The sequence below is a fragment of the Argentina silus genome (genome assembly GCF_951799395.1).
Source record: "Argentina silus genome assembly, chromosome: 14".
NCBI lineage: Eukaryota > Metazoa > Chordata > Actinopteri > Argentiniformes > Argentinidae > Argentina > Argentina silus.
In genome coordinates, this window is record NC_139668.1 from 17,644,633 (window position 1) to 17,669,632 (window position 25,000).

The window sequence follows — 25,000 nt, forward strand, 5'->3', positions numbered from 1 at the left end:
AACACATGGAGAACCAGGGTCGTTATGGCGGAAGAGAGCACCACATTAGAAACCACACTTCCGATGGGAATGACTGTGAATGGAAATTCACGAAATTCATGAAATTCATGATCAGTTTACAGCACCGTTCAGGAATCTCCTGATCCCTCATTCAGACGCTAGTCCGATGTTCGTCATTGGAGCGCAACAGGGTGATAGGATCTGTTTCTGTCCCCCTTCCCTCCCTCTCAGATGACTATTGTGTTGTTTTATATGTATTGTCATCACATGTACTGATCCTCTGTTCTACTCTCTCTCTGTCTCTCTCTCTCTCTTTCTGTCTCTGTCTGTCTCTCTCTCTCTCTCTCTCTCTCTCTGTCTCTCTCTCTCTCTCTCTGTCTCTCTCTCTCTCTGTCTCTCTCTCTCTCTGTCTCTCTCTCTCTCTCTGTCTCTCTCTCTCTCTGTCTCTCTCTCTCTCTCTCTCTGTCTCTCTCTCTCTCTCTCTCTGTCTCTCTCTCTGTCTCTCTCTCTCTCTCTCTCTGTCTCTCTCTCTCTCTCTCTCTCTCTCTCTCTCTGTCTCTCTCTGCCAGACCACCCAGAGCGAGCAGCGTTGGTCTTCGTTAGCGGTGTGTGTGTGGGTCTCCTGGTCACGCTCTGCGCCCTGGTCATCCAGATACACTGCCGGACCGACTGTCACTACGGCAACAGAGGGCGGCACCATCATAGCAACAGGAATCGCCATCGTCACCCTGGCGACCGTCACCACCATTGTGTTCACCATCACTCCGGTAACCGTAACGCGGGCAACCCCAGCGTCGCTGTGGAGACAAGTGAGGAGAGCGAATCGGAGGACTGGGATGACACGACCTCTGACCTGTCGGCGCGGCGACGAAGGAGGTTCGAGAGAACGCTGCTGCACACGAGTGTGTTCACCTCAGCTGAAGGTAACATAAACTCTCTATCACAAACACACACGCACACGCACGCACGCACACACACACACGCACACACACGCACACACACGCACACAAAAACACATACAAGCATGCACACACAAGCACGCACACACTCACACACACACACACACACACACACACACACTAATGGGTCAAATGGACTTGACTCACCCTGGTATTGAGATGTACTAGTTTGACGTGATGTGATGTGATCTACAGAGCTGGAGAGAACCCAGAGGCTGGAGGAGAGGGAGAGGATCATCCGGGAGATCTGGATGAATGGACAGCCAGACGTCAACACAGTCACACGCAGCCTCAACCGCTACTACTGAGAGACAGATCAGACTAGATGAACAGACCCTGGGCCCACCCATAGACAGGCATGGTGCCTGGTACCTGTCATGGGTGACCGTGACCAATCACACGAATGGACTCCAGGATCGGGATGCCCGGCAAACAGGGTTCTGTGGGACAACCAGTCAGGCAGTACAGAGAGTACATGGACTTACGCTGAGTGGAGGGGACGGCCTGAACTGATGGACCCCATTGCTGAGGCCAAACTGGGCCAGTAGGAAAGGGGTGCTGCTGAAGACTTTGGGCCAAGTGAAGCAAGAAAGAAGAATGATTGGACAGACTCTGTTCTGAGCTCACAGCTTACTAACTGCGCTGGACCGTGTTGACGATATACTGGTCACTGACAGAATCGGACGACAAAATATCACTTTCTTTTGTTTGGGTTGTCATTGGGAAATGTTTTTGTACATGTACAATGTTTAATATGTTACTGTTTTCCCCTCAGAGAAGGTGACCATAGAGTTTATGGTGACCATGGAGTACTATGGTTTCCCAGTGGAAGTGTGTTAGCGGAATAAATCCCAGAGTGGTTGTGTGCCTTAGCCTGTGGCTCAGTTGGTAGAGCATGGTGCTAACAATGCTTAGGTTGGGGGTTCGATTCCCGCTGGGACCATATGTACTGAAAAATGTATGCACTCGCTGCAATGTAAGTCGCTTTGGATAAAAGTGTCAGCTAAATGTTATATTATATATTAGCCTGATAGTCACAGTGGGGAGAACCCCTGTTCAAATACGCCACGAGAAATCCATCCTCCCCTCTCTCCACCCTTTCGGGAAGTTGTCACTCATCGTACTGGATCGGATAGGTGAAAGCCTCGGAGGGGCTTCTAATAAACATCTCTCAGCAAGCCTATCATGGGCCAGCATGTCATTACCACAGAGGGCAGGAAGGCTGCCCACCAGGCCCATGACGCATGTGTAAGGTGTTCAATAGGGCCTGGGGGTCTATGGAGGAGACGGCTTAGTCATACGTCAACCCCTAGTCCCCAGCTCCACTTGACAAAGATGGAGTACGTCTGAAAGGATTCCCAACCAGTCCTATGAGATGATCTACAGTACTGTACACTGGGGGATCGAGAGGTGTCCATGGTTAGTACCTAGGGTCTGATTCTGGATCAGCTCATACAACAGCCAATCGTGATGGAGGAAAATGGCACATGGTACAACACAACAGTATATATTCAGAATGTTTGTTTATTATGCAAAGTGCAAACTGAGTGGGTGTGACCTGAGTGTTTGTGTAAACTGTAAGGTATGCAGTGTCATGTTTGGTGTTCACCTGAGAAAGTGTCCCTGTTTTAATGATTAAAAAAATACATTCTTCCCTCCTTTCCTCGATCCATGAAGTAATTCCTGATCTGATAGAGGTTGATTGAGGAAAGGTTTATTTTAGCAAACGTATCGAATCACACACAGGTCAGTGATTAACTTCCCAATGAGGAGTGCATGCTTTGAGCATTCAAACAGGGCTAGAGATCAACACATTGCCCATTGCATAATACAATCCTTTCGAAAAGAATGGTCTGCCTCTCATTTGTCCTGTGTCCATGCTGATACTGCCCTCTACTGGTGCCTCAACTGTACTGACTGCTGACTACCTCTATCCATTATATACACGCACCGGACACTTTATTAGGAACACCTGTACACCTTCTCATGGTGGAGGTGGTGTAATGGTGTGGGGAATGTTTTCTTGGCACAATTACCCTCCTTATGAAGAGGGAGTACATTGGCACAACTTGGCACCAGAGAGTCTGTCGTGTTAAAAATATAAGCCAGAAGTTCAACTATTAAAAGGACAGAGAGCTGCAGGAGATAGGGATCAAGCATGTGCACCCCTGTAAACATCACTTCCTTGGTAGAAACACAAGGGATGGAGAATGTAGGGTCATTGTTAGCCAGTGTCTTAACAAAATAATTATTGAAATGTGACTCTGAAATGTGTTTTCAATTGGATCCCATTGATTTACTCATGCGTTGGAAACATCCTACTAAAATATCATATTTGGCTTTTGTTGACAGACTGAATTAATGAGGCATAGTTGTGGAAGAACATGAGTGATGTGCCCCGAGCAAGGATGAGGTTACCTCAAGACGATGATCTGATGCGTTTATCCTCTTTTCGATTTAGAGACGCTAAACGGGATTCTAGATCTGTGCCATTTAGTGCCAGTTCTACCTGGGACAGTAGTGCTATCGCTTTAACTCCCAGGCGATGACGTCGGAGGCATCTTCCCCAGGAGAGCGGAGCCGTGAGCGGGCTGCTGGACCGGACCGGACCGGTCTGTATACAGGAGGATTCATCATAACACCTCAGATTAAGATTCTACATTTCCATGATGAGAGACTATACGGGAACCCGAGATATGGCCAACCGGGGAGGCTCGTGCGTGGCGTGCTGCCAAGTTTGCGTTTTTGCGTTTACTGCATTTCTCATCGTGGCTGAGAGGACTGCGCGTAAGTTTAGTGCTGCAGTTACCTAAAACGACCGAAACACACACACACACACACACACACACACACACACACACACACACACACACACACACACACACACACACACACACACACACACACACATCTCAGATGAGGGAGATTTCTCTAACCACACATCTAACCTATATATCATTGCATGCCTAATTTTAAATCAGTGTATAGGTATGTATATCATGCATGAAGGTTTACAGTACCCTATTTAATTTTGCATATTGCAGATGCAGTGAGGACAGCATTAATCGGGGTGTGCACCACCGATGTTTTCTATATTTACACTGGTGTTATGAAACTATGCTGCGGATCTGCAGGCCAAAGCTACCTTGTTAATAATGCTAAAGACCAAAGTGGCGCATTCTCTGTCTTATTCGAGCGCCTTTTTAAGGGTCCCATAATGGACGGGGAAGGGCGTACCCTGCCCTGCGCGCCAGTCTGGCAGACACAGATGTTTCACATTACGGGGGACATGGTGATGGTTGAAAGGGAGGGGTGAAGGGAGTGAGATGGGATAGAGGGAGAGTCTTAGAGAGCACCGCAGCGTTCATAGTTAAACCAGGCAGGAGGTGCAGCTCCATTAGAAATACGAAAACATCTTCCAGGGCCTGTTCTGTCCTCATAGCCTACAGATAAAGGTCACAATAACATACACACTCACGCACGCACGCAGACACGCGCACACACACAGCCATCCACTATTTGACAGCATATGGGGAACATTTTTGCTCATACTGTACCCGACCAGGCAGTCGGTAAAATGGCCCTGATTAGTCCTAGCCACTTTATTTCACCAGCCTAACTTGATGGATTGATTTCACTGTTCCACTATTTACCTGCTAGGCCTACATGAAAAAAATAAATCAAACCACAATGACTAATTACACATTTGTTACTTTGGCATTCATTAGAACCAGCTAAAAATGCAGGACTGCAAAATAAAGTGTGACCAAATCCTCCTTTTTGGCATTTTGGTTGTTTTCCTTTATTTAATGTGTGTCATCTATGTCTGCCTGTGTGTTTTTGTCTTCCCAGTGATCTACTGTTTTGTGTACTACCTGTGGGTGGGGCATAACTACTGTTACGCCCACTGGGCGGGGATGACAGCGTTGTTCCTCCTTCCTGGGTGGGGCCCTCAGTTGCTAAGTTACCTGTGGTACCTGTCCGACGGACGCATACGCAGAAAATCTCTCACCTGGACACACGTCCTCCACCTGGGCATCTTCAGAAGGTACGTCTGAGGGTCGAGGTCTGTGTGTGTGTGTGTGTGTGTGTATAGTGTGTGTGTGTGTGTCTCTCTCCCTAGGCAGCGAGAGTGTATTAGTGTAAACGTTTCCAACGTCAATGGGCCTTACCTCGTTAAATAAAGTTTAAATAAAATAAAATAGTGTGCATCTCTCCCTCAGAGTATGAGAGCGTTTCAGTGTGGAAGTATGTGTGTATAGGTCTGTATCTCTCTCCCTCAGGCTAAGAGAGTGTTTCAGTGTGAAAGTATGTGTGTATAGATCTGTATCTCTCTTCCCAGGCTGTGGGAGTGCATGACCTCGACAGGGGATGATGGGCCCTGTACAGAGATCATGCAGCAGGCTGATGTTTCTGCTCTCCGCCTGCTGGAGGCGCTGGTGGTCACTCTCCCACAGACGGTCCTACAGACATATGTCCTCATCTGCACTGACATCGGCATCTCCTCACCAGGTAAAGTGTGTGTGTGTGTGTGTGTGTGTGATGTGTTTATGAGCTGCAAAGGTATGTTTTCATCTGTACTGAACATCCAACTGTCCAGTCCAATGTTGGTGGCACAATAGTATTGATCGCTGTCATCATGTCCCCCCTCTCTCTCTCCTCCCTCTGTCCCCCCTCTCTCTCTCCTCCCCCTCTCTTTCTCCTCCCCCTGTCCCCCCCCCTCTCTCTCTCCTCCCCCTGTCCCCCTCTCTCCTCCAGTGTCTGTGTGTTTTGTTGTGTGTCTGCTGTCTCTCGCCTGGGCGTTGGTCCTGTATGCCAGGGCCTGTTCTCTCATCAGACCAGGTCACCTGCCCATGACCCCCGCTGCCATCGCCTGCCGACTGCTCTGGAGGGTCAGTATACTGGGAGTGTGTGTGTGTGTGTGTGTGTGTGTGTGTGTGTGTGTGTGTGTGTGTGTGTTTGTGTGTGTGAGATACTGCATCTGACATAATGTAATGTGTTTAGATGGGTATGCTGGGAGCCCGTCTTGCCACACTTGCGCTCTTCACACGTGTGTTCCGCCAGTGGGTCCTTGCAGTCATAGGTGAGTGTTTTGTGTGTGTGTGTGTGTGTGTGTGTGTGTGTGTGTGTGTTTGTGTGCATGTGTGTACGTGCGTGCATGTGTGTGTGTAATTGGGTGAGTGTGTGCTGTGTGTGTGTACATGTGTGTGCGTGTGTGTGGTTACATGCGCATGTGTGTGATTGCGTGTGTTTGTGTGCGTACGTGTGAGTGTGTGCGTGCGTTCGTGCGTGTGTGTGTGTGTGTATGTGTGTGTGTGTATGTCTAAACTCTCTCCTTTGTGTCTCTCAGGCCTCCACTGGTTGGGCGCCACGTTCTGGCTTGTGTCACAGCAAACGGACATCATCAAAACGGCGCCACGTTGGAGGCTCTTCAACCTGGTCCTGGGCGCCATTCACATCTTCCTCTTCCTCAACGTCAAAGACGGATCCTCCAGGTGTCGCATGACCGGCTTCTACCTGGTAGGGACCGGAAGTAGGAGAAGACAGAGGAGTGGATGAACGGATGACTGAACGAACGGCCGAGTGAAAGAATGTTGATGGCTGTTTGTGTTTTTTTTGTAGGCCATGTTTGTAGAGAACGCTCTCCTCCTGCTGGCAGGCTCCGACTTCTTCAGCGTGGCATCATGGGATAGCATGGGCATCCCCGCGGCCGTGTTTTGTAGCTTCCTCATCGGTGAAACTCACACACACACACACACACACGCTAACACACACACACACACACTAACACACACACACACACGCACACGCACAGACACACACACAAAAGTGTGTGCGCACACACACACACACACACACACACACACAAACACACACACAAAACACTAAACTGTGATCATGTCCTCTCTAGGTGTGATTGCCCTGGTGCTGTACTACCGTTTCCTCCACCCCAAGTCCTTTGAGATCTTCCAGAGCCTCCGCCACAATGGGATGGGCGGAGCTTGCTCCGACCGAGGCTCTTCCCTCTCATTGGAGGAGAAAACCACACCCACCTTCAATCACGGCTGCACTCTGCTGGAACTCCCGGGCCAATGGGAGGGATGGAAGCATCACCACTGGCTGCTGATTCGCTTAGCCCTGAAGACTGGGGATGCTGCTAAAATATGCCGCTCTTACGGAGAAGGGGGATTGGCCGGGTTACTGGGCTTAGATGAGGATGTTCGACGTAATTTCCCGGATGTTCAACCACGTCCCCCCAACGTTCCACACGTTCCACACGTTCCACACGTTCCCCAGGTTCCACAGGTCAGCCAGGTGACAGAGGTGCCACAGGTGAGAAATGAGAAGAAAACAAAAATGGCTGACTCCGTGACCACCTTGCCTAGTCTCCCTTCCTTCATCTACCCTGATCTGATGGGAACGGACAGGGGAAGATGGGTTTTTTAGGTGGGCTGGCCTTCCCCTGTTCAGTTCTTCCAGATCAGTGCAGATGGGATGCAGCCGTGACCATGAAGTGGCTTTTCTACTGTACTTTCCTTCACCTTCTTCTCCGTTGCTGTATAGTCTGTTGCCAAGCTGGTGTGGTACATTGGGATGTTGACACGTCCTCTGTTTCCCCAGGTGAGAGAAGTGGCGCCAGCCCGAGAGGTGGTCAGAGAGGTGAGACAGGCACCGCCCCCACAGATCCAGGAGGTCATGGTCCCCCAGGAGGTCAAGCTCGTCCAGGAGGTCAAACTCATCCAGGAGATCAAACTCATCCAGGAGATCAAACACGCCCAAGAGGTCAAACAGGCCCTGGAGTTCAGTGTTCAGGAGGTGAAATGTCATCACACTGAGCTCTCCCCCCTCAAGGAGGCTCCCAGCCCCCCTCCCTCAGAGGAGAAAGAGGATGATGAGTTCCAGAGTGCCGCCTACTGCTCCCCCTCTCCCTCGTCTCCTCGGCAACCGGGACTTCGCCATATCGATAGCAACAACATCACCACCACTGAGGGGTCATCTTCCGTGGGGTCACTGGATGTCAAACGCGGCTCTTCTCCCGAAGGTCGGTCGTCCCTGCTCATAGGGAGTCCCGAGCATCTTGTTAACCCCACAGAGTCCAGCACCACTCTCTATTTCAGCGCCGATCCCCAGTCCCCCTCCAGCGGTAGCTACCTGGGCTGGGGCTCTGAGCTGTCCCCCATCTCCACCTACCGGAGCCCCTACCGCATCAGGGAGGCACGCTTCACCTCTACCCCCAGACAAGAGCCCCGAGCTGCCGCAGAGGAGCCCGGCCCGACCACTCCTACATCCCACGCCCGGAAACAGATGGTCCAGTTTGTGGACAGAGATAAGTTGATTTAAAGGAACACTGGTGGGGTGCAGGGTTAGCGTTGATGCCGTTTCCCTTTACTCAATTCAGGAGATGAAATGAAATTACTGTTCAGTTCCTCTTGAATAAATTTTTACCTGCCATCTAATTTCAATGAGGATTTTACTTTGAATCTGAATTTCAATTCACCTCCTGAATTGACTGAATTGAAATGGAATTGACCTCATTCCTGGCAGAGAGAGATGAATTACTGTAGACACTAACATATAGAGAATGTATGACAAGATTTAGGCCTGGTGCCAGACTGCCTCAACATTTACTGTAGCAATGTTAATACATTGTTGTCTTGGCCAAATCTTGTTTTAAGCAGGATATGAGCATGTTGACTGAAGTAGGAACAAACTTGCACCTAGACTAAGGATTCAACATAAATATCGCTTGATTATACTGTAAAGTCAGTCAGTGTGAGGTTGTGCATACACACAAATGTCACATACACAGAGACACAACATTACGGAGGTAACCCTAACCCTAACCCAAAATAGGAGAGTCTTATATATTGTTCGCTTTTTTGTTTGTGTTATTGTTTTGATTAGACTAGACTAGTCTTATCTTATCTTATAATTGCTTTACAGTTTGATAGAAGAGAGTTCATATTTGAGTTGTGTTTTGTCTCTCGGTTATAACTGCAGTGATTTGAGAAAGTTTGCACTTTAGTACAAATATGAGGTATGATAGCTGAAGTGGAGCTTCTGGTTAGCTGAGTTAGCTTCTGGTTAGCTGAGAGTTAGCTTCTGGTTAGCTGAGAGTTAGCTTCTGGTGAGCTGAAGTGGAGCTTCTGGTTAGCTGAGAGAAGCTCTGGTACAGTAAATTGGTAAGACTGACTAAACTATTGTACTGCATATACAATCATTATTGTTGTATTAAAATGTGACATTTAATCCAAGGTACTCTAGCAATATAAGGCATTGATGATTTTGTTACGTATTTCAAATTGATATTCTTACTCTTATTTACAGTGTATTTACACTTTTGTTTACAGGTATAACCTAGAAATGTCTTCCGTTATGAAGACCAGTCAGTTAAATAGCTACTACATTGCATGTCAATGTCCAGTGTTCAGTTCTCACCTTATGGAGAATATGGTACATTGTAATGTAACCTTTTTAAGCAAACAATCACAACCAAAATCTGATCTGAAAAGTGGCACCAAAGCTACATGGATGTGTTTCTGTGTGAAACTTGTGGAAGTGCCTGAAACAAGCTGTCTTGATGAGCGTCCAGATCCTCAAACCGTCCAGATCCTCAAACCGTCCAGATCCTCAAACCGTCCAGTCCAGTTTTCTTACCGTTTTCCTGGCCTCTCCCACCTATCGCCTAGCTCTCCCGTGTCACCAGATCTAAAGGGACTGGATAGGAAGCGTTAGAATGGTTGCTGAAGGAGAAGCATACTTTGTATTAACATACTGCATGCATCCAGTGCTTTCAGATCTGTGAACAACACAGAAGATAGGGCAGATGGGAAGGGGCGAGCGACACTAATGGTACTAGGCGTGTATGACGTGGGGAAAGTGCTGCTATGGGAGTTTGGAGGTCAGAATGTTATTCATGTTTTTCTCTTCTTTTCTTTTCGACTTTGTGTCTTGTTTTACCTCGTTTATAGCCGGTCTAGGACTTCATTAGGACCGCATAAGTATTTCTCTCTGTGTCTATGAAGGGAATGGTTGAGCTAGCTTCAGTAGTGCTTCAGATCATTGTAAAACTGCATGGTCCTCATTTTACTTTACACAGCCACTGCGCTGTATCTGACAATACAGTGTGAGAATGAAGCACCTACACAATGCACATTAATCACGCGCAGAATGTTAGAATGTATCTCTACTGTACTGTATGCAATGCCAATGTGCTTCAGTATGGATTTGTATGCGTCTTAGTGCACTTACACAAGCTGTAGAATCGTAATGCCTTGGCTTGACCATGAGGATTGATAATTCATGCCAGTGCTAGCTAGCTTTGCTGAAATGACAGCATCAGCTGTTTCATTGCCTTATGTGTAAAATTGAATCGTCTATCAATTTTAGCTGTGTATTTAAGTTGCTTGCATTTTGTATTAAAATGCTTCGGTCCACATTTACTGTACGAAATGTGTACGTCAGTGTGATTTACTGTCTAGTTGTTGTTTTTATCGGTACTTATGAATCTGCAGCTCAATATTATTGTTTTGCATATAACACTAGGCAAACGTAATGCAATGTAATTAACGCAAAGCTAGAGTGGTGATAACTGTATTATTGTACTTGAATAAACATGTCACAACATAATCACTATGCTGTTGCATTTTTGCGAATCTATTCAGTGTGTCACGTGAATCAGGGACGAACAGAGGAACAGAAAGAAGCTGACTATGCATTTATTGCATGTGGTCAGTGGGTCCGGACACGGGCGTCATGCCTAATGACTTAGCTTGGAATCACAAGCAGCAGGTGAGGTGGTCTACTATTGTATAGACGCCCGTTTTCTCACACAAGCCGAGGAATCGGGCAGGAGATAAGACTTTATTTGCTTTATGCGGCTACAGTGGGTTGCCAAGTTTCACAGATGAGAGACAATGTGCAAATTTTACTCTTACGAGATAACGAGGAGATAACTCCTACAGTGCAAGCATTGTAACTACGACTGTAGTCTACTGACATTGCTTGACTGTTTCCAGTGAAATTGCAAGAATGTACACAGCTGGCTTCATCACGTGAGCGACCCCCAGACGCCTGAGCGTCATCGGCCAGATCCCCCCGCGAGAGGAGGCACGTGATAAGCCGTCACGTGGTTTCCATTGATTTAAACGGCATAACCGAAAGCTTCAAAACATTACCCCCTCGTCGTGGTTCTGGTTCGGTGGATCTGTCTGGCATAACGCCCTGAAAGCAGAATACAGGTAATGTTTATTACTACTGCTTGTATCTAATACTGCACTGTAGCCTGATGTTGATATCGCTTTTATCGAGAACAACACACAGCCCCGCCAGTTAGCTGGCTAACTTTGTTAGGCTGTCTTGCGAGCTGGGTGGTGGTTGTTTGTGAAACTGAATTGCAACCGTCGTCCGCGTTGTTTTGATGTGGCTGTTCGACACTCCGCTTCCGTGGGTGGTTTTTGTTGTGACAGGCATGTAAACAACCATGGGTGGTTCTTCGCCGTCCTTCGACGTGTTATGTGATTTATTTATCTGGTCTGCTTTCGCCCAGTGTGGCGTGTAGGTCAGTGAAGTTGGCAAAATAACCTGATGCTATTCTTATCTCAACTTGTTGTTAGCGATGCAGCTACGTTGGCTCGCTAAATGTAGGTATTGCGTCCCGTCATTTGCGTCAGTGATCTTATCCATCTGTATACAAAGAGGAAATTCCTCCATGTCTAATGGTAGGCAGGTCAAACGTTCTGGCCGCAGTACTATCCCAACGGCTGCAAGAATCCTCTATTATCCCCGAGTGTAGAAAACAACATGGTTTGACTTGCCCTGGCCACTTGTAGCTGTAGTCAGTGTAACTCAATCCTCAAGGCACCGAGTTGTCATCATTATCGGGTTCTGATTTCCCCCGCACGTGAAAGTGAAAGCCAGACATTTTATGGTAAACAGATCTGAAGTTACCGTGGATGGGCTACTACTAGGCCTATGCTATGTCACGGTCAGGTATTGGTCTAGCCTAGTAAGCTGTGTCATGGTCATGACTCCTATGCCTAGATAGATCAGTATCCATCATTACCGGTCATCGAGAGATGATTCAGAGTGCAGGCTTTTGTTCCTGCCCAGCTCTAACAGTTATTGAGCAGCAACTCAAGGTATTGGAGCAAACAACCAGCCACACAGCCTGCAGGCTTCCGCCACCAAGCATAAGGCGGGCAGAACTGTGGGGGCTCAGATCTAGTTTTGGGGCTCTGATTCACTGGTAAACCGTCATTGTGGTAGAAATGCTGTTTTGTTTCCCCTATTGTGGTTGGTTTTTTTTAACGCCTCCTCTGCAGCTGCAATGTAATCTCACTCCCACACATACGTTTCTTGATTCATTTCATCTAGTTTTACAAACTGTCTCTTTTGAAATCTCATGAGCCACAGTTGTTCCTTTTGCTCTGTCATGATGGCCTAGGCTGGATGCAAGTCATTATGACAGTGATGTGAAAGGCGCAGAAACACTATTTCCTCATGCTTACTTGCTCAGGTAAGCAACCACACGACTTTGAGAAGCCATATCCCGTCTCTAGAAAGTCTGTTCTTTTTTTTTTTTGCAGACTAATAATTGTACTTTTGGCGCAGTTGACCTAGTTTGCCTGTCCTTCATCCAGTAGCTTAGAGCAGAAGATACAAAGACTGTTCTTTAACAGTAGCTTTCGGTGGGACATTGTTTTTCCCCAGTCAATCCATCCGATCAGACTTCTTCTTTCAGAGGTATCCTATTATTGATAGAATTATTTAAATCTGCAAGTCTTGGAAGGCAGCTGTTGCTTTAGGCTAATTAATGACTCACTGTTTCAAAGAAGTGATTATCTGCCTGTGCTGTGCTGAGGGGAATTGGCTACAGAGCTAGTTCCCTCTTTTGTTGATGACTCACTCCGGGTCACCATCATGTGATTTCCTGATGGTGCAACCTTTTTGTGGTGAGTCCTTTTCCTTTCTGGGGAAAGATTTTGTTTGTTTAAGGACATGCCCTAACTGGAGGTGGGTGTGAGAGCCTGTGTGTCAGGTGCCATACAAGAGCAGCCAAAAATGATCTGTATCTTTAGTCCCCGACTCCCCTGGCTCTAAACCTGTCGGGACGGGCTGCAGAATAATTGCTTGGCCAGGCAACAGTGACATCCATTGTCCCCCCTTGACTTGCTACACTATTGGGTTAGCGGTTCATTTGGCAAAATTGCCTCATGTTGGTAGGCTAATGACTGACCTTCATGTCCTGAACAAAGCAGATGACTTGTGTTAGGCCCTCAGAACACATGGTTTTGGCCCCTCAGCTCTGACATCTGTTTGTTTTGTATTGTGGTCATTGTTACTGAATAGGCCTGGTTGATTCTTGGCAGCGTGTGATGCCCCATGCACATTATCGCTGCTTGCTTTTAGCTGTTAATGTCTCCCCTGTTGCTCTCTGTTAGGGAACACACAGGCTAAAGGCTGTGTAAATGAGCAGGACTTTCAGGGGAGAGACGCCCTTCAAAACTTATATACAGTACCAGTCAAAAGATTGGACACCTTCTCATTCAATGGTTTTTCTTTATTTTTATTATTTTTGACATTGTAGATTAATATTGAAGGTATCAAAACTATGAAGGAACACATATGGAATTATGTAGTAAACAAAAAAGTGTTAAACAAACCAGAATATGTTTTATATTTTAGATTCTTCAAAGTAGCCACCTTTTGCTTTGACAGCTTTGCACAGTCTTGGCAAGTTTGTGTCCAAACTTTTGACTGGTACTGTATGTTTATATATATATGCCATTTAGCTGACGCTTTTATCCAAAGCGACTTACATTGCAGTGAGTGCATACATTTCAGTATATATGTCTTATGATGACTGTTGGATAGATGATTCACTTACTTAAACAAATGTATTGTTGTAAGTCGCTTTGGATAAAAGCGTCTGCTAAATGCCTTAAATGTAAATGGGTGCTGCTGGTGTGACTGTGCCATTTACTCTGCAAGGCGTCTCCGGTTGAAGAGGGACTGTGACTGCTCCATCAGCCAGTGCTGAGGACCTTGGTTTCTCTCTAGTGTGTCATTCTGCCCTCTTGATTCCGCACTCTCTCGATGGAGAGGTTTGTCTGAGTGGCCTGGCTGTGCTTGAAGTGTTTGTGTCTCCGCTTGGCTGAAGGCTAAGAGGTAGGCCTAGCATCGTGTGTCTGTCTGTGTCTGTCTGTCTGAAGTTTGTTCTTTTAACCTATAACATGCCAAGTCTGTTTGCTGGTGCAAGATATATTAGGTCCTGCATTTTCTTTTGAAGATAAATCTAAATGACTTTAACTACAATGTACTCATAGTCCACCGATGCTGTTGTGTCCCATACAGGATGTGGCGTGCGGCATTCCTGTGCCTGGTTGCTGGCCTGTCAATCAGCTCGGCTAGGCCCCGCCTCCCCCCGCTCTCTCACGAGATGGTTAACTACATCAACAAGGTCAACACTACCTGGAAGGTGAGAGATAGATAGAGATATATATATATATATAGTGTGTGTGTGTGTGTGTGTCAAAAGTAGTGCAGACAGTCCAGGGCTGTTACAGATAACAGCCGAGACTAGACATTTAGAATGTCGTGAGCGAGCATATTTTTGGAGTATCACATGAGCGTGAAACAGTGAAACCTCTTAAATCAGCCCCATTGAAAACAGAGCATTGGAAATGACAATACGAGCCTTTAACACCATCTTCTCCTCTTCTGTCTGTAGGCTGGCCACAACTTCCACAACGTGGACTACAGCTATGTAAAGAGGCTGTGTGGGACTCTGCTCAACGGGCCTAAACTCCCCATCATGTGAGTGTCAGCTGTGTGTGCCTCCTGTCTGATTCCAGAGAATCTGGAGGAGGAAGTGGAACTGATCTGTCTCTAAGGTCAGGCTGTGTGCGAATGCTCAGCCTGCCACCTCTTTAGTAGGTGTTTTTAGAACGTTTTGCAGTGCGAGTAATTTACTGAAATTGAGTATGTATAAAATGCCAGATGTTATACTAGATTTGCCTTTCCGTGTAGTACGAGTTCGCTGCCCACTATTCAGGAAGATTTTAGTCCCACAATTCAATGGAGCAGGCATATAATATAAATGAGGTGCAGTATGATAATGTGTCACTTACTGCATCCATTGTACTGAACAGTGGGCTCCAAATAGTATGTAGTATGGTTAGTATGTAGAAGATAATTTTAGTAACCAGTAGACAGTGAGCTTTCAGTCACAGCCTCACTGTTTGTTTGCTTAACTCACCAACTCATTCTCCTTAGCCACGTTTAAGGACAAAGGCCAAGGGGGAGCTGTCAGCCATAACTCCTTCCTGGTTCAAAGTTCAGTATTAATCAATCGGCTGTAGGGCTGCGATCTCTCCTCAGACGGGTGTGGAGACATTGGTTTCTGTTATGAGGCTCCCTATCGTCTGTAGTGGGCGGTTCCCGTAGATTAGATTGACGCTGTATGTGCTTTTGGCAAAGCAATGATCTCGGAAGCCAAAATGTCATCTCTCGGTTGAGATTCTGTGGGATGTAGGATGAAAACACTGGGGATGAGATGAGAAGCTGTCGCATGCCTGAAGCTTTTATTAAGAATGCACATTAACAGTGTGTGTGTGTGTCCACCTCTCCCCCTGTGTAGGGTGCAGTATTCAGGTGACGTGAAGCTGCCTAAGAGCTTTGACCCCAGAGAGCAGTGGCCCAACTGTCCCACTCTGAAGGAGGTCAGAGACCAGGGCTCCTGTGGATCCTGCTGGGTAAGGGCCTTACACACACACACACACACACACACACACATGCACTCTTGCTCACAAACTGTTTTAAAGCGGCAATCTGAGATTGGTATCAATTTTTTGGCGCCTCATGTATGTATACCATTGATTATTGAAGAATAACTTGGAAATGCCTCATGAGCTTAGTTCAACTGTCTTACCCTTAGCAGAACCCAAAATATAAGCTTGTTTTACTGTAATTGTAAACAAGTCCACAGAGACTTGTTTACGATGTTCTCCCCCACAAATGATGTAGTGCCCCTCCTTGTGTGAATTGGTGACAATCAATCAATGTAATTTTGGAATGTTAGTTTTGCTATAGCGCCCCCCTTGGGCGAATCAGTGATATTGTAAATGTCGGATCTCTACGGCAAGACGCATCACTCACCCACGTTTCGTCAACATTCTTCCAGTGGTGTCTTGAGGTATTGCGTGTGACATACAGATGGAGACAGATCCACCGTCCCCTTCCCGATCTCATTGAGGGGGACGACTAACACCGTGTAGCTTCAAAATGTGGTTAAAACTGTCGTTTAGATCTCATGGATGGTCATGAGATCTAAACGTCATTTGATCGTTGGTCATTTTGGTCACAAAATGGTCTTTTTTTTTTATTATTTTTTTTTTTTTACCAAAAATGTGGCGTGGTGACCGGCGTTGTTTGAATCCCAGATGACCTTGACTCAGGGCGGATGTTAATTGGTTGGTTGTTCCCTCAGGCGTTTGGTGCTGCGGAGGCCATCTCCGACCGCGTGTGTATCCATAGCAACGCGAAGGTCAGCGTGGAGATCTCCTCTGAGGACCTGCTCACCTGCTGCACCAACTGCGGCATGGGGTAAGTGTGTGTGTGTGTGTGTGTGTGTGTGTGTATTCCCTGGATGAAGCGTTGCTTTTGACACCCAGATTTGATCACCCCCCACTGAGGGAGGGGGAGGGGCAGAGAAGATGGTGTCAGGGGGCAAGTGAGGGCATCAATGGTGCGTTGCAGAATAGGGAGGAACAGGTGTAATTGTAGTGTTCAGTCAGTGTTATTCCGTGCTTGAAGTTTGTTTTCTGTGTTTTCTCTTGTCAGGTGTAACGGTGGCTACCCTTCTGCTGCCTGGGATTTCTGGACCAATGAAGGACTGGTGTCAGGAGGACTCTACGACTCTCATATCGGTGGGTGTGTGTTATTCTAATGGACTGCTCTCTGCCATAGTCCATGCTGCTGACTAATCCTTCTTCCTCTCTCTCTCTCTCTCTCTCTCTCTCTCTCTCTCTCTCAGGTTGCAGACCCTACACCATCGCCCCCTGTGAGCACCATGTGAACGGCACCCGCCCCCCCTGTAAAGGAGAGGAAGGAGACACGCCTGATTGTGTCAACAGGTGTGAGGCCGGATACACACCTAACTACAAGCAGGACAAACACTTTGGTGAGGACACACACACACACACTAAATCTTTAGTGGGACAAACACTTTCAAGTTTCAAGTTTATTGTTACGTCTCATACACTAGTGCAGGGAGTAAAATTAATGGGCTCCGGTCCTTGACAGCATACAAAATACAAATAATACAAATACGCAGTAGTGCAATGAGGTAAGGACACACACACACACACACACACACACACACACTAAATCTCAGGTGGGAGACGCACCTTGTTAAGTGTTTACACACACCGTTCAAAACCCTTACTCAAACACTCCCCCCCCGTCCCCGTCCCAGGTAAGCGTTCGTACAGCGTGCCGTCCAATGAGCAGGAGATCATGAAAGAGCTCTACAAGAACGGACCGGCCGAGGCAGCGTTCACCGTCTATGAAGACTTCCTGCTCTACAAGTCTGGTTAGTGTAACACACACACACACTGGGGGCGCTTAGTGGCGTAGCACACTAATGCGCTTACCACGTAGTCAAACCCACAACCTAAGTGTTGTTAGCGCCATGCTCTACCAACTGAGCCACAGAGGACCAGTAGTTTCAGTAGTGTTGTGACTTTGTGTTTTGTTCATACCGCTCTCTGTCTCTGCCTCTCTCTGTCTGTAGGAGTTTACCAGCACGTGTCAGGCTCCCCAGTTGGAGGCCATGCCATTAAGATCCTGGGCTGGGGAGAGGAGGCGGGCACCCCCTACTGGCTGGCTGCCAACTCCTGGAACACCGACTGGGGTGAAAATGGTGAGACAGACACGCATGCATAGACACACTTAACATACCTGTCCATCTTTCAGATTTGACAGAAGTTTCCTTTCATGCAAATACACCCCGAATCCAGTGATTTATAAGATGCTTGAAATTTCTTATGTCGACCAGAAATAACTGCCTGGCCAGTTTTTTGCCTTGTCTAAACTTGACACTGTTTTATAGTGAACATGCAAGAAATAAACACGTTTATTTATGAATTTTATTGTCTTTTTCTTTTTTCCAGGCTTCTTTAGGATCCTGCGCGGACAGGACCACTGTGGCATTGAGTCTGAGATCGTGGCTGGCATCCCTCAGTAACCACTGGTAAACGGGGGGACTCAAGGGTCAAGGAGATTTTCTTCTCTCCACTCCGTGTCTGGGTCTCCAGAGGATATGTGGCTATGGCTAACTGTTTCAGTGTCTAGTTAAACCTCTTGATCACTTTTAAACGACGGTACAAAATCACTGCTGATGTGTGTATGTTTTAGTTGGCTCTGGCTCCTGCCGGCTGTAACCTTTGGTCATTTCACAAGTCTCCAGAGGCTTCCTCCTTCGTTTGCACTGATCTGAGCGCAGGCCAGGTGAAGGTCTAGATAAGTGGAGGAAGCCATGTGAGAGGATCAAGATGACCCGTCTGCCACTTTGTTCCCTGTTTTTTGCACAAGGGAGCCAGTTGATGCAGAGGTCACTAGCTGTGCTGAGTGGACTCTGTCCCTGTCCCCCACTTTAGAACTCTTGCAACATGGTGTAATTTACTCAATTTACCCATTTTTAAATTAATAATGCTTTCATTTGTAATGGCCCTTTTTTTTTTTCTTTTTTTTTTTTAGAAATGATGTGATGCATTTCTTTTGTTTTTAAACTTGGATTGTCAGACATGAAGGTGTGTTGTTTTTTTACTGATGGAGGTGCAATTGATTTGAATATGAATGTGTTTCTATGAATGATTTTCTCCCTGTCCCGATCAAGTATGAAATGATTGTACTGAGGTACCTGACTTAATAAAAGTAAACCAAAAGTATTCTGTGTGTGTGTGTGGCGTCATAAAGGACAGGTTATCAAGACTACATGAATCCATCTGTGAGCCCATATCTGTTTTGGGATAATGGTGCATTTTAGTCCAGGAGAGGGCTCCATAACACCAACCCCATAATGTGGGGACCATTAGAGATGGACACTCCAGATGCTTTCATAGTGGCTGATATAGGGGAAAGCTCCTGGTCTGATCTCTACACCCAATACAGTACACAACAAAGGTGGCATAGTAATATTGGCTTTATTTTCCACATATAAATATACAAACCATTCAGGAAATGTACAGCATACATGTACAGAGTTTTAGATTGTTGCCTTTTCATTATAAAGGGGGAGGGGGGGGTCGTAGGTCAACTTAAGAGTTTATGGCCCCTGCAGCCATCAAAAGTAATTAAAGGCCTAGACGTAGAAGCAGGGTAGTAGTGATTCTGAGCAATAGGCCACATGCCAGTAATGATAAACCTCAATAGCTCTCGCTATGGGGAATGTATAGCAATAGATCACAATGATTTCTTGTGCTTGATTGACAGGTGTGTTTTCACCTGCCTAATGCAACACATCTTTGTAATATCACATATACATATATGCCCTTGTAAAACCATTTGATGACGCGTACTTATACAATATAACAATATTTCTACTCTGTTATGTTCATGGTTAACCTGGTTTGCTTGTAATGAAAACAGCGTGACAAGGGTGGTGACGTGGGTCTCCACCTCTTATCATAGAAACAAAGTCATCTTGCAGGTGGGCTTTGGAATGAATTAGGACTGTAAGATTTCTTTGGAAGTCTGCCTCACTCTCAAATATTTTTGTGAGACTACTCTGGCACTAACGAGATGGTTTTTATCTGTTAAAAAACCGAATTATTACGTTCTAGGGGATCGTTTTTGCAGACCAGGAGATACGGTCTGGGGGATCGTATTATCTGGCTATACCAGCGTTTGACCACCTGTTATAACGTACAATACATCAAAAACTTAAGATATGTTGCATAAGAGTTACATGAACTACGACTTGCGTGGCGGTTAGGCAGTATTAGGCATTAACTTTCTACTGGTTAAGATTAGGCATTAACTTAGAGTGGTTAAGGTTAGGGGAAGTTGTCAGGGGAAGGCATTAGCAAATACTAGCATAAGCAACAACAACTAGCAATAATTAGCACCAAAAAAAACGTGTGTCCCCAGCGTGATTCGAACCAGCAATGTTCGGGTTATAGGTCGTCACCTGGAAGTATGGACAAATATGGATATACCGGTCAATTGAAATCTTACACCAAGATGTTATAATATGCTAAATTTGATAAGGAGAACCAATTACTGCAAGGCACATTCTGACATAAATTTCAGCCTAAAGAGCAATGCACAGAGGAATTAGCTTTGAGAAATGACTGAATATTGTTGTCACACACAAGAGTTTCTCCCAGAGAAATCGAGAGAGATGGGATGGGCTGAGGGTTGGAATTAAATAAATTAGGCCTGTCAATAAACATCATCTATACTCAGTAAATCCACTGTCTGATCTTTCTCCATTATTGACCATCTCCTGCGAGTCTACATGATATCAAAGGCCCTCTGTACTGTGGATTACTGTTCTGAGAAACTGAAAGCAGTGTGTTATCGTAGGCCGATTACCCAGGCTCTGTATGTGGCTGTGAAATGAATCAAGCTGCCAACATAATTGTTGGTTGACAGTTGCATAAGTGCAAAGTAAGACTAAGCAAAGTCTTTAACAACATTCTTAATACAATTTTTTTTTACCAATTCTCTACGTCTTCTAGACAAAACTATGACTTGAAGCAGTATTTGATTGGATTGAAATCACAAATCAAGGAATTTCAGATTTCCACTCCATTGATTTCTGGGGACGTATAGTACGTATAGGTTCTCCTCTGATTCTCTTCTTGTGGCTTTCTCTGACTCTGCCTGGCCCTTGTGAAAAGAGAAAAGTCTCTGCTATAGCACCTTACTGAAGTGGCCATCTTCACGTGTTCATATTGCACTGTTTTAGGAGAAGTCCAAACAAGACCAAAAAGATGTCTCTCTTGATACTTTCATAGAGTATATGCATGCCTCTCTCTAGACCTACCAGACTGTCCATTCCAATATGACATGGCTTATTGTGATGGCTTCAATAGATCCAGTGATTTACGTTCACACAAATGAACTCTAAATCAATCGAAGCCAGGCGGCCAAAAATCCAATTTTGCAATATAAGGCATAGTTGTTGTTCACATGTTCATATTTTGTCAACATATGTCCAGAGTGGTAAACAAAGCATGATAAACTGGAACAGAAGCTTCAAAGCAACACAGCTCTTCGCCTCTCCCATGACCACCATCATTATTTAAATGCCTCTTGTGGAACTTCTTGTCTTACAGAAGTTAGATGAGATGATACTGAAACCCCTTTTAGAGAAGTGATTATCTGAATGAACGGAGTAGCGATTCTATTGAAAAGCCCTTGGTTGCAAAGGGAGACAGGCAGCCTCCCCTGACGGAGGATGAAGGACTGTGTTTTGGTAAGTCTGAGCTCCCCTACAAAGCCGAAGTAAAGTAACTGCAGAACGTTCCTGCTGAAAACAATAGAGATAAAAGGCCTCAAAGTATGTTTGATTGTCGTGTCCAATAAACTGTTTGCAGATTATTGGAGATGTGGTGGTATACTGTCTAACTATGTGGTTAATTTACCTTACCTAATCCTTATTCGTATCAACCCTGAGCCACAAGTCCCTTTTTCTCAGTTTCATCATTTCGGCAATTACTGTACAGTCTTCTCCTATCGGAACCTGTCTGGATGGATGGAAGCGTTTGTCTGTGTGTGTGTGTGTGTGTGTGTGTGTGTGTGTGTGTGTGTGTGTGGACTGAGTCTGAGTTACTGTTTTACCTGCCTGTTGGTGTATTGCCTGCCTTGTGGTGTTGTCAAATGTATGTTTACATTTCAGGTTGCCCTTGGTGCACAGGCACAAGGTTCCCCTGCTCTTGCATCCCAGCAGGGGCTTCTGGGACGTGTAGTTCTGTCTGTTGTTCCTGTACATTCTGTCCCTGGTTTGACTCCTCCTCTTTTGGCTCTTCTTCTACTTTATGTTCAGTGAGTTCAGACAGATTCGCGTCTGGAGCTACGTCACCTTTCTGTTCCTGTTTGGGGTCAGGTTGCGTTATGGGAGGGGAGAGGAGCTCAGATGGTGCTAACAGACCATCCTGGTTTAGATCCTGAGTCTGAAGGAGGAAATCCACCATGGACACCACCTGAAACACACACACATACACAGACAGACAGACAGACACACACACACACACACACAAACACAAATGTTATTATTTGGTGATTTCAAGATAACAATGATAACAGATATGAGCAATGTTGATTCTCTCTGAAAAGAGCACATATACAGCCATGCACACGCACGCACGCACGCACGCACGCACGCACGCACGCACGCACGCACGCACGCACGCACACACACACACACACACACACACACACACACACACACACACACCTGGTCAGTTGACTGTGTTCCCTGTGCATCTTGGGAGTTGAAGTCTGAGAGGAGCTTCATCATCTCCAGGCCATCCATGTGACCACTGCGGTCGTAGTCATGGAGAGAGAACAGGAAGAACACCTCTGACACACAGGAAGCAGGAAGAAAAGGACACAAACACACCATTGGTCACCGCCTGTTGTCTCTAATTCCAAAGAATTCCGGAACACTCACCAGCTCGAGTGCCAAGTGCTTTATGTGGTGTTTACCTAGCAACAGTACTTTGATTGGCTACAAAATGAAGCATCATAATTTATGCATTTTTGGTGAATCAAGTCACCCTTGGTACTCTAGAAAGTCGACAATTTGGGTAACTTTATTCACCCTCGGCGCTGAATGAGCTAACCTAATCATACTCCCTTGATTCAGAGCAAATAGCTCAAACCTGTTTTCCAGGTATAGTCTAGAGCTGTTTTAAGTGCTTTTACAGCATGTACTGCTGCTGAACTGGTCATGGCTGTATGGTCCTGTACAGTCCAGTATGTCCAGTATGACCAGTATAGAACAGCTTGTGGTGTACAGTGTTAACAGTAGGAGTGCTGGTGCTTACCTTGCTCCCAGGTGTTGACCTCAGGCCCTCCCTGATCCTCCTTCAGATTAGCTTTGATGTAGCTCTGCAGCAGCCTACCACAGGGGTCAAAGGTCAGACGGTCAGAAAGTCAGAAAGTCTGTTCCAACAGCAGGCATCCAAACAGTAAGGGTTAGGGTTATTGACAGCATTGACAGCATTTTGGCAGTCCGATTGAGAGCAGGATCTACAGAACAGATGGTTGTTGAACTTTAGACCACTTTTAGCAGTATGAACATCCAACTTTTATCCCTTTCATTTTTAGGAACTATAGACAGCTGACTGCCTCCCAGAGTGTAGAACTTCACACCTCTTGACTTGACACACACACACACACACACACACACACACACACACACACACACTAACACACTAACACTGATCGTCAAGGTTATAAAAAAAAAAAAGTTCTCTCCGTTATCTTTCCCGACAGGTGTCCTTGTGTTCACCTGTGTAAAATCACACACTAATCTGGTTTCAACAAAGAAAAAGAACACTGACACACCTGGACAACTTTCCACAGACTTTCCTCTGAATGTGAGACTTCGGTAACAACAAAATGATTTCATTCATTCAATTTGGCTTACAAACCAGCATGCTGTAACAACATAATATGCGTCTGTTTGAACATACACACTGGATACATCATCTTATCTGTCTGACAGCCACATCTACAACACAACACTCTACTCAAAGTCCACAGAGGTCACAGTAATGCATATAACCTGTCAATAGTATGTGCTTATAGACAGTGTCTAGATAAGCTGTGTGCGGTCACCGTGTACAAGTGGAACCGGGTTGAAATTGTAAACTCACTCCTCAAGTTCAAATACACCACCCCTCTCCCTCTCCCTCTCTTTCTCTCTCTCTCTCTGTCTCTCTTTCTCTCTTTCTCTCTCTCTCTCTCTCTCTGTATCTCTATCTGTTACATTGTACTCTTCCCTACCCTACTCTACTCCTGTAGGACCTGTTCTGCCGAGGCCATTGCCTGGTATATCCTGTTAAACATCGTCTCAATCTCAATAGGACCCTCCTGCTTGAATAAAGGTTGAGTCGTACAAGACTGTCAGTGAGTATGAAGCAGAAACAATGTGTGCTAGAGTGTGTTTGTTCAGTTCATCATCCATCCTTCTCCATCAGTCCACACACATCGGGACGTGCGTCTTCAGCTTCTTCTCCACTAAATAAAGATACAGCACACCTGGTAAAAGCTGTCACTCACCTACGGTTCTCCTCTCCAGAGCCGAAAGGATTGGCTAGTGTGGGAGGGGGCGGGGCATCGGCTAACTCCACCCTGTGTGACAAACGTAAACAGACACACTGTAAACGCACTGTAAACACACTGTAAACACACTGTAAACACACTGTAAACATATTGTAAACGCACTGTAAACACACTGTAACCAGACGGTAACCATACTGTAACCATACTGTAACCATACTGTAAACACACTGTAAACATACTGTAAACATACCAAATAATCTGTAAACATACTGTCATAATCACAGTTACTATAACCCTTACACACTATTCACGTTCACAGTGATTTTATATGATTTTGTATCACTTATTATATATATTCACATTATTGTATAGCGTATTATGTATATATAATGTATACATTCTATGCATATATTCACATTATTGAACAGTGTGACAGGGTGAGGGTCTGCTGCTGACTCCACCCAGGACACACCCTAAATAGCACACATTATTTTCTTCTAAAGTGCTCCGCAATTATGCCTTCCACCCTGCAGTCATTTGTCCTTTGCCCATTGTTCTGTTCACAAGGAGTGGTTAAAGGTCAGGCCTTGTCTGGGTCCATGTTGTTACAACTCAGAGACAGGCTGTGGTGTCATCCAGCACTGTCACCTGACTGCTCCTCTTCCTCCTGTGCACCTGTTCTCAACTGACCTGAGTGTGAGTCCAAAGGTGTGCATTCCAGACCAGCGGCCAGTGAGACG

At 45.8% G+C, this 25,000-nt stretch overlaps 4 protein-coding genes across 8 annotated transcripts in view; 3 read left to right on the forward strand and 1 right to left on the reverse strand.

Moving 5' to 3' along the window:
- The window catches only part of eva1ab (eva-1 homolog A, regulator of programmed cell death b), a 2,666-nt gene extending 119 nt beyond the window's left edge, over positions 1 to 2,547 (forward strand). The window contains exons 2-3 of the mRNA XM_083684529.1: positions 570 to 923; positions 1,155 to 2,547. Coding sequence (XP_083540655.1) covers positions 570 to 923; positions 1,155 to 1,267 — 467 coding nt within the window. The 3' untranslated portion in view covers positions 1,268 to 2,547. The remainder of the gene's footprint in view (positions 1 to 569; positions 924 to 1,154) is intronic.
- A 1,066-nt stretch (positions 2,548 to 3,613) lies between these two features.
- Positions 3,614 to 8,300, forward strand: xkr5b (XK related 5b; the record flags this gene model as incomplete). The annotated part of the gene is made up of 9 exons (XM_083684235.1): positions 3,614 to 3,746; positions 4,812 to 5,007; positions 5,302 to 5,471; positions 5,718 to 5,851; positions 5,964 to 6,042; positions 6,310 to 6,479; positions 6,582 to 6,693; positions 6,871 to 7,164; positions 7,741 to 8,300. Exons 1-9 carry the CDS (start codon positions 3,626 to 3,628, stop codon positions 8,298 to 8,300), a joined length of 1,836 nt encoding a protein of 611 aa, XP_083540361.1. The 5' UTR covers positions 3,614 to 3,625.
- Positions 8,301 to 11,052: 2,752 nt separating this feature from the next.
- On the forward strand, positions 11,053 to 18,910 carry ctsba (cathepsin Ba). The gene is made up of 10 exons (XM_083684906.1): positions 11,053 to 11,200; positions 14,316 to 14,439; positions 14,692 to 14,777; positions 15,601 to 15,715; positions 16,450 to 16,565; positions 16,803 to 16,888; positions 16,996 to 17,142; positions 17,437 to 17,553; positions 17,755 to 17,883; positions 18,134 to 18,910. The coding sequence occupies exons 2-10, from the start codon at positions 14,317 to 14,319 to the stop codon at positions 18,205 to 18,207; spliced, it is 993 nt and encodes a 330-aa protein (XP_083541032.1). The 5' UTR covers positions 11,053 to 11,200; position 14,316; the 3' UTR covers positions 18,208 to 18,910.
- A 247-nt stretch (positions 18,911 to 19,157) lies between these two features.
- Positions 19,158 to 25,000, reverse strand: part of cgref1 (cell growth regulator with EF-hand domain 1) — a 6,975-nt gene continuing 1,132 nt past the window's right edge. For 2 of the 5 annotated variants that reach the window (XM_083684345.1, XM_083684343.1), the window contains exons 3-6: positions 24,258 to 24,329; positions 23,018 to 23,091; positions 22,426 to 22,550; positions 19,158 to 22,171 (exon numbers count right to left, since the gene is read on the reverse strand). In XM_083684345.1, coding sequence (XP_083540471.1) covers positions 21,857 to 22,171; positions 22,426 to 22,550; positions 23,018 to 23,091; positions 24,258 to 24,329 — 586 coding nt within the window. In that variant the 3' untranslated portion in view covers positions 19,158 to 21,856. The remainder of the gene's footprint in view (positions 22,172 to 22,425; positions 22,551 to 23,017; positions 23,092 to 24,257; positions 24,330 to 25,000) is intronic. The other 3 variants (XR_014554596.1, XM_083684346.1, XM_083684344.1) reach the window with 3 other exon arrangements.